Consider the following 9,420-nt stretch of genomic DNA (forward strand, 5'->3'; position numbering starts at 1 on the left):
CCTGTGCTTGTGGTTTCTTGCTTAAGAAATATTTGTCCAAATCAATATCCTGTATACTTTCCCCAAAGTTTTCTTATAGCTTCATAGCTTGAGGTCATTTAGGTCTTTAATTTATTTTGATTTGCTTTTTGTATATGGCAGGAGATAGGCATCTAGCTTTTTTCTTTTTCATATTTATATCCAGTTTTCTCAGCACGATTTATTGAAGAGACTGTCTTTTCCCCAGTGTATGCTCCTGGCAGTTTCACCAAAAAGGATTTCACTGTAGGTGTATATATCTCTTTCTGAATTCTCTAGTCTGTTCTATTAGTCTATGTGTCTGTTTTTATACCAGTGCCACACTGCTGTGGCAACTACAGCTCTGTAGTGTAATATGAATTTAGGTAATGTGATTCCTCCAGTTTTGTTCTCTTTGCTTAGGATAGCTTTGGCTCTCTGGATCTTGTGTGATTCCATATAAATTTTAGGGTTGCTTTTTCTAAATACTTTGATAGGGATTGTATTGAATCTGTAGATTGCTTTGGGTAGTATGGCCATTTTAACAATTTTGAATCTTCTAATACCAGAGCATGGATTTTTTTTTTTTTTTCATTTTGTAGTGTTCTCTTCAATTCCATTCATCAGTGTTTTATACTTCTCATTATAAAGATCTTTCACTTCTTTGGTTATGTTACTTTTTAGGTATTTAATTTTATATGTGACTATTGTGATAAGGTTGATTTTAAATTTTTCTTCACATTTTTCACTGTTGGTATAGAGAAATGCTACTGATTTTTTAATGTTATTTTGTATTCTACAACTTTGCTGAATCTATCAGGTCTTCTTCTTCCTTTCCAATTTGGATGCCTTCTATATATTTCTCCTGTTTGACTGCTCTAGCTAGGACTTCTAGTACTATGTTGAGTAATAGTGGTGACTGTGGACATCCTTGTTGTGTTATGCATCTTAGAGAGAAGGGTTTTGGTATTGCCGCATTCAGTCTGATACTAGCTGTGGGTCTGTCATGTATTGCTTTTACTATGTTGAGGTATGTTTCTTCTATATTCAGTTTTTGGGGGTTTTATCGTGGAAGGATGTTGAGGTTTATTCAGTGCTTTTCAGCATCAACTGAAGTGAACATATAGTTTTCATCTTTCATTTTCTTTATATGATATATCACATTGATTTGCATATATTTAAACATCCTTGTATTCCAGGGATAAATCCCAGTTGGTCATGACGAATAGTCTTTTAAAAGCACTATTGAATTTGGTTTCCTAGTATTTTGTTGAGGACTTTTGCATCAATATTTATTAGATATATTGACCTATAGTTTTCTTCTTCTTTCTTTTTCCTCTTCTTCCTCCTCCTCCTCCTCCTCCTCCTCCTCCTCTTCTTCTTCTTCTTCTTCTTCTTCTTCTTCTTCTTCTTCTTCTTCATTATTATTATTATTTTGGTTTGTCTCTGTCTGGCTTTGGTATCAGGGTAATATTGGTCGCATGCATAAAAAGTTGGGAAGTATTCCTTCCTGCTCTATTTTCTGGAATAGTTTTAGTTGGATTGATATTAGTTCTTTAAATGTTTGGTAGAATTCAGCAGTGAAGCCATCAGGCACCAGGTTTTCCTTCACTTGAAGATGTTTTATTAATGCTCTGACCTCATCACTTGTTATTGGTCTGTACAAGTTTTGAACCTCTTCCTGGTTCGATCTTGGTAGGTTGTAACAAATTTTTCTGATCTAGTTTTCCTATTTGTCAGCATATAGTTGTTCATATTAGCCATTTATTATATTTTGAATTTCTGCAGTATCAGTTTCAATTTCTTCTTTTTCATTTCTGATTTTATTTATTCAGATCTTCTCTTTTTTTACTAAGTCTTGATAAAGATTTGTCAATTTTGTTTAACTTTCAAAAGAAAACAACTTTGTGTTTTATTGATCTTTTATACATTTTTTTACTTTAATTTCATTTATTTTTTCTCTGATACTTATTTTTTTCTTTCCTCTATTAATTTTAGGTTTGGTTTGCTCTTGCTTTTGTAGTTCTTTAAAATGGATCATTAGTTTATTAGATGTTTTCCTTTTCTTTGACATAAACACTTATAACTATAAACTTCCTTCTTAGTACTGCTTCTGTTGCATCCCATAGGTTGCGTTTCCATTATCATTTGTTTCAATAAATGTTTTGATTTTACTCTTAATTTTTTCATTTATACACTGGTCAATCAGGAGCATATTGATTATTTTCATAGGTTTGTATATTTTCCAAAATTTCTCCTGTTATTAATTTTTAGTTTTATTCTATTGTGGTCACAGAAGATTTAATGTTATTATTGATAAGTAAAGATTACATCTGCCATTTTGTTATTTGTTTTCTAGTCGTTTTGTTGTATTCTCTTCCTTTTTTCTATCATTCCTGCCTTCTTTCAGTAAAGATTATTTTCTCTGGTAATATAAGTTAGGTTCTTGCTTTTCATTGATATTACTGTAATTTTTAATATTTTAAGACTTGTTTTATAACCTAACATATGGTCTAGCATTGAGGACGATCCATGTGTTGTAGAAAATAATGTGTATTCTACAACTCTTGGAAGAAATATTCTGTGAAAATCGATTAGATTCATTTGGTCTATAGTGCAGATTAAGTCTGAAGTTTTCTTGTTGATTTTCGGTCTGGAAGATTTAAGGCCAATGCCGAAAGTGGGGTCTTGAAGTCTCCATCTATTATTGTATTGAAGTCTATATCTCTCTTTAGCTCTATTAATATTTGCTTTATATATCTGGGTGCTTCTGTGTTGGGTGCATATATATTGAAAACTGTAATATTCTCTTGTTTAATTGACCCTTTTATCATTATATAGTGTTGTTCTTTGTCTCTTCTTTTTTTTTTTTTTAATTATATTTAGTCTGATATAGGGTATAAGGAATCTTGCTCTGTTTTTGCTTCCATTGGCATGGAATGTCTTTTTCCATCCCTTTATTTTTAGTCTAGGTGTGTCTTTAAAGGTGGAGTGTGTTTCTTTTAGGCAAATTATCAATGGGTCTCTTTTCTCATCTGTTCACTCAGTCTATGTTTTTTGATTGGAGAGTTTAGTCCATTTACATTCAATGTCATTATTAATAAGTAAACCTTCCACCATTTTGTTACTTGTTTTCTGGTTGTTTTGTGGTATTCTCTTACTTTTTTCTTTCATTCTTGCCTTCTTCTGGTGAGGTGATTTTCTTGGGTGATATGAATTCGATTCTTGAATTTTGTTATTTGTCTACCAGTTGTATGTTTTTTTTGGTTTGAGGTTACCATGAGGCTTGCAAATACTATCTTATTATTATTATTGCAAATATTATCTTATTATTTTAACCTGATAACAACTTAACACTGTTTGCATAAACAAGCAGGCAAGCAATAAGAAAACTAATAAAAGCTTGCCTTAACTTTATCCCCTTACTTTTTAACATTTTGTTGTTTCTGTTTATATCTTATTGTATTGACTATGTCTTGAAAATTGTTGAAATTATTTTTGATTGGTGGATCATTTTGTCTTTCTACGTAGGATAATATTAGTTTACAAAACACACTTACAGTGTTATAATATTCTGTGTTTTTATGTGGGCTTACTATTATCAGTGAGTTTTATACCTTCAGGTGATTACTTGTTGCTCATTAATGTCTTTTCTATCTGATTGAAGTACTCTTTCTATCATTTCTTGTAGGATGGGTCTGGTATTGATAAAATTCCTCCATTTTTGTTAGTCTGGGAAAGTCTGTTTCTCCTTCATGTTTCAAGGACATTTTTACCAGTTGTAATATTCTAGGATAAAAGCATATTTTCTTGAGCACTTTAAATATGTCATGCCTCTCTCTCCTGACCTCTAAGGTTTCCACTAAAAACTCAGCTGCCAGACATATTGGAGCTCCACTGTGTGTTATCTGTTTCTTTTCTCTTGATGCTTTTAGGATCTTTACTTTATCTTTGACCTTTGGGAGTTTGATTAGTAAATGCATGAAGTAGTCTTCTTTCAGTTCAATCTGCTTGGGGTTCTATAATCTTCTCATACTTGGATATTGTTATCTTTCTTTAGGTTTCAGAAGTTCTCTGCTATTATTCCTTTTAAAAAACTTTTTACTTTTACTTTTATCTTTTTTTTTCACATGAACAATGATTTATTTTTTTTACAAGCTTATAAGAGTGGCCCTCATTTTCTTCACAGCATTGAGGGGTGTGTCTACTGACCGTCAAAAGCCAATACAACTGGTCAAATGGGTCTTTAGCCTTCCGTGAAGCCAGACAGGTTCTATGACAGAATGGCTTAAGGACAGTATATGTTTGGGTCTCTTGAGGAAGGAGAGCTAAATCTACTGTAAATCAGATGTGAGCCTGGTCCAATAGTTCCCTTTGCCTCACTGAATGCCCCTCCATGCCACTTCATGTGTCCCTGTTGATCATAGCACCTTGTTGCCTTAGAAAAGTGCATCATAGACCTCGGCTTTACCCTAGGTTCAATGGTGATATTGGCCACTCACCCCCTACCTTGGCTTGGTGTTGGGGGAATGGGTAGGGAGCAGGGTTCTCCGAAGTGGCTAGTGTAAAAGCCCTCAGAGGGCCCAGTAGAGGGGACCTAGGTATCCTTTCTTTGTAATAATGTTGGAAAGTCGTGGTCTACACATACTGTATGTGACAATACATGACCTCCTGTTTCTGGCCTTAAGGATGCTGTATTTCAATTGCTCTGTCTCAGGCAGGGAATGTGGTAACAGGAGAGATGGTAGAAGAGCTAATCCTTTCTGGGGCTGACATCACCAAAGTGGGAATTGGGCCAGGTAAGCTGGTTCATTGGGGCCACTGGCTACCCCTTCAGTGGCAAACACCTGTGGAGCATGCCATTCTCAACCTTGTCATGTTCTTCCTAGGCTCTGTGTGTACTACGGAAGAAAACTGGAGTGGGGTATCCACAGCTCAGTGCAGTAATGGAGTGTGCAGATGCTGCTCATGGCCTCAAAGGCCACATCATTTCAGTAAGGCTCAAGGGCAGGGTAGGGTATGAGCTGGGTTTCTGCAGGGTATGGAGGTGGCAGAGATGAATTAGAATTCCTGGGTTTGCCCGGGCACGGTGGCTCACGCCTGTAATCCCAGCACTTTGGGAGGCTGAGACAGGCGGATCATGCGGTCAGGAGATCGAGCCCTTACTGGCTAACATGGTGAAACCCCATCTCTACTAAAAATACAAAAAAATTAGCCAAGCATGTTGGCAGGCGCCTGTACTCCCAGCTACTCGGGAGGCTGAGGCCGAAGAATGGCATGAACCTGGGAGGGGGCTTGCAGTGAGCCGAGATCGTGCAACTGCACTCCAGCCTGGGCGACGGAGCAAGACTCCACCTCAAAAAAAAAAAAAAAAAAAGAATTTCCGGGTTCTTGTTGGCTTTGAGTTTGGGCTGTTGGGACATCGCTGAGGGCTTGGGAAATCCATGTTGTGTTCATAGTGCTCCTTACTTTGCAGGATGGAGGTTGCAGCTGTCCTGGGGATGTGGCCAAGGCTTTTGGTAAGAAGCTTGAGGGCACGGAAGGATGATTCTTTCCTTCCCCCTGGCCATTTTCTTCCTCATCAGAGTCTAAAACCAAGTCCCCTATGGTAATGACGGAGCTGCACAGAGATGGAGGACACACTGGCTTCCTGGCCCTAGGAGGTAATAATGATAGTCTCAGGGGGTCCATGTAGCAATCCAAGCAATTCTCCTTTTGCTCTGTGGCAGCAAGTCAACTGGGTTCTCCTTCAGAGCCCTTCCCCCCAGGGTCTGGCATGGACTCTTAGACTTCCCAGTGGAGGCTGCTCTTGTGCCCACAGCTAGGTCTGCTGTGTATATCGCATGTTCTTCCTTGCTCTCAGGCTTAGATATGACCTGGGTTGGTGAGCCCAGATTCCTAAAGGGAAACAGCATGACTGTGGGGCACTCCTTATGGCCTCCCCTAGTGGACGCCTGTTATGCCCAGACCGTTAGTTCCCCGAAAAAGACCACCAGAGTCCAGAGTCAAAGCCAAGCGGCAAGGATCTTTAATGCAAGTTCGAACTTGGTCCCTCCGTTCCACAACATACAGGAGGGCCTGAACAATGCGTGCGCTTGCCTTTTATAGCCTAATGTAAACAGGACTTGTAAAGTTGCAGAGGAACGAGGGAATTCTCTAGGTTACAGCATTACAATTGGTTAACATTTTAAGTTTATACATTTAGCAGTTTTTTTTATTGGTTCCCGTGCTCTCACAAACGGCTGTGTTCTTATCGGGGATTTTCCAGGTGGTGTCCTTCTAAAGTTGAGATATATGGTAGTCTTTGAATTGAAAGATACATGGTGGGGAGACATATGGTGGGATGAGCCCAGGAAGTTGAGGGATATATGGAGGGGAGACATATGGTGGGATATGTTTATACTGGGCTCAGGAAGTTGAGAGATATATGGCAAGCACTAGTAATTAGAACAGAAAAAGAACAAGACAGGGACTTTCACATTGCTTGTCTATACAACATCTGAAATCTATAGATAACATTATCGGTTAGGTCCGGCATCAACTTTTAACTAGGCTCAAGGTGCCGCCCGGGCTGTCTGCCTGTAGGGTCAACTTCTAACTAGGCTCAAGGCGCCGCCCGGGCTGCCTGCCTGTAGGGTCAACTTCTAACTATGCTCAAGGCGCCGCCCGGGCTGCCTGCCTGTAGATTTCATTTGGTCTCTTTCACGCCCATTGGGACTGGACTCTTCGTCGGCCTAAAGGGGCCAGATTGAAGTGGCGGCCAGCTAGAGGTTCTAGGTGCGTCCTTGAAGATGTTCCCTGAGGAAGACATGGGCCAAGCTTGGCTTTTGGCAGAGGATTGTGGAGTGCTAGTCTTTGTTGCTGAGGAGGATTCTGTTCCATGGGCTCAGCCAGCTTCACTGAGTCAGTAACAGAGCACTCTGGAAGTGGCCACCCCATGTCCACACCATATTGCCTCCAGGCAAGACAAGAGGTGATAGAGACTCCAGGCTGCATCCAACTCAGCACATCCTGAAGCTGCTGTGCCTGCGGTGTAGGCAGTGCTTTCTCCAGCTGACACAAGTACTCAAAAAGCAGCTTTTCCATGGCAGCCAGAAAGGGGTCCCCATATTCTTGTTCAAGTTCCTGCAGCCTGGAGGCCAAATCCACAGGAGCCTCTGACAGCTGCTTCACCTGTTGGTAACAAGTTTCCTGTGCCTCCAAAATCTTCCTCAGATCCTGCTTTGTAGCCTTGGGATCCCGCACTATAGGTCCAGATTCTGGAAAGTGGTGATTCAGGGTTTTCAGGACTTGGGCCCAAGGCCGGCCCTGCAGGATCAGCTCCACCACCACCTTGGCCTTTAGGCCCATACAAAGGCGTTCCTGGTGCCGGTAGCGAACCAAGCCAGGGGCAACAGCGCGCAGAGATCGCAGAAACTCCAGCACTCGGGGAAAGTGTTCCACACGCGTCCGCGCACAACCTGCCAGCTAGCTGCGGCAGCGAAGCGTAGAGGTGGAGGACCGGCCCCCGGGGGCGTAGCCATGGTCGGCGGGCTCCGCCCTGAGGCGGTCCCTCCAGGTTCCTCACCCGGATGGGTGAGGCTTTCCGATCACTCCTAGGGGCGGGGCTTCTGGCAACACTCTGTGGCGCGGGTTTGTCGGCTCTGGGTACCTCGCGATCCGACTCGGCTCCCTTCCATAGGCCCCCAGAATTCTGGGGGAGGGGGTCTTCTGGCTCGGGATGGAGGAGCCTGAGTGGAAAAGCTGGCCGTCCCGGTGGTACTGGGTCGCTCAGCTTTAAACGCCGCCTCTGTCTCGAACCCGAGGGTGCCTCACTTGCGGCTCCGCTACTAGCTTTCCTTGCCCCGGAAAAGGGCGGTAAGAGCTACTTTTATCTCTTTTTATACCACCACTTTAAGGCCAATAGCTTATGGTTTGTCCTTTTGAGGCAATTTTCTAGATCCTTTAGGTGTGCTTCATTTTTTTTCTTTTGTCTCCTTTGACTTTGTGTTTTTAAATAGCCTGTCTTTAAAGTCACTAATTCTTCCTTCTGCTTAATCAGTTCTGCTATTAAAGAACTCTGATGCATTCTTCAGTATGGCAATTGCATTTTTAGCTCTAGAATTTCTGCTTGATCCTTTTAAATTATTTCAATATTCTTGTAAAATTTGTTTGATAGAATTCTGAATTTCTTCTCTTTGTTATCTTAAATTTATTGAATTTTCTAAACACAGCTATTTTGAATTCTCTGTCTGCATGCTCACATATCTTTGTTTCTCCAAGATTGGTACCTGGTGCCTTATTTAGTTCATTTGATAAGGTCTTGGTTTTTTGGATGGCATCAATGCTAGTAGATGTTCTTCAGTTTCTGGGCATTGAAGAGTTAGGTATTTACTGTAGTCTTCACTTTATAGTTATCAGAAAAAGTCTGATAACTGGAAGACTGTCCAGTTATTTGAAAGGACTTGGGAGATATGATCTAAGCTGTTTCTCCTTTAGTGGGTGCCCCAAGCCCAGTAACATTTTGGTGCTTGCAGACTTGTAGCAGTATACCCTTACTGGTCTTAGATAAGGTCTGGGTGAATTACCTAGAATACCAGGAAGAGACTCTTGTTCTCTTCCCTTACCCTCTCCCAAACATGCAATATCTCTGCCTGTGTTCTGAGCCATCTAAAGCTAGGAAAGGAGTGATACAAGCTTCCCTGTGGCCAACACCACTAGGACTATGCTGGGTTAGACCTGAAGCCATCACAATACTACATCTCACCCAAGGTCTGCTATAGCCACTTTCTGGCTACTGCCTATGTTTCCTCAAGGCCCTGGGGCTCTACACTCAGCAGGTGGAAAAGTCAGTCAGGCCAATGTTTTTCCCTTCAGGGTGGTAAGATCCCCCAGACCCTAGGTGGATCTGGAGGTCCCTTCTGGGAGTCAGGTACTAGAGTCCAAAACTTTAGAAGTCTACTTAGTATTCCATTGTATTGCAGCTGAGCTGACACTTAAACCATGAGATGGAGTCCTTTCCAGTCCTCCTTCCCTTTTCAAAAGCAAAGGAGGCTCACCCCATAGCCAGTGTCACCCCTGGCCACAAGGAATACTGCCAGACTATTACTAAGGTTCCCTTAAAACCCAAGGTTTCTTAAGTCAGCTTCTGGTAAATTCTGCCTAGCAGTGGCCTCACACCTTACGGCAGTGGGATTCCCACTGGTTAAGGCAGGTCCAAAAAAGTTTCAAGCCCTGGAATCCAAAACCCCAAGAGCTTGCTTGGTGCTCTACCCATCTTTGGTGCTGTTGGTACCTAAGGTGCAAAACAAAGTCTTATTTACTTTATCCTTTTCTCAATCAGGAGTTTTACCCCATAGCCACGACAGCTGGTAATGTGCTAAGTCTCACCTGAATCCAGCAAGTCTCAGAGACTCACCAATGCCCACAGTGTAGTACCTGGGT

General features: G+C 41.4%; 1 protein-coding gene and 1 long non-coding RNA gene across 2 annotated transcripts; one reads left to right on the forward strand and one right to left on the reverse strand.

Annotated features, from left to right (window-relative positions):
* The first annotated feature begins 4,126 nt into the window (after positions 1–4,126).
* Positions 4,127–5,541, forward strand: LOC117078012. Its single transcript, XR_004434902.1, has 3 exons — positions 4,127–4,796; positions 4,887–4,991; positions 5,474–5,541. It is a non-coding gene; the product is annotated as an uncharacterized LOC117078012 (long non-coding RNA).
* Positions 5,542–5,544: 3 nt separating this feature from the next.
* Positions 5,545–7,820, reverse strand: LOC117078011 (TERF1-interacting nuclear factor 2-like). The gene is given in 3 exon segments (XM_033201539.1): positions 5,545–5,951; positions 6,706–7,442; positions 7,445–7,820. Coding segments are annotated over 3 exon segments (1,089 nt in total). The 5' UTR covers positions 7,521–7,820; the 3' UTR covers positions 5,545–5,675.
* Between the last annotated feature and the right edge of the window lie 1,600 nt (positions 7,821–9,420).

The sequence above is a fragment of the Trachypithecus francoisi genome, unplaced genomic scaffold (genome assembly GCF_009764315.1).
Source record: "Trachypithecus francoisi isolate TF-2019V2 unplaced genomic scaffold, Tfra_2.0 Lachesis_group6, whole genome shotgun sequence".
Classification (NCBI taxonomy): Eukaryota; Metazoa; Chordata; class Mammalia; order Primates; family Cercopithecidae; genus Trachypithecus; species Trachypithecus francoisi.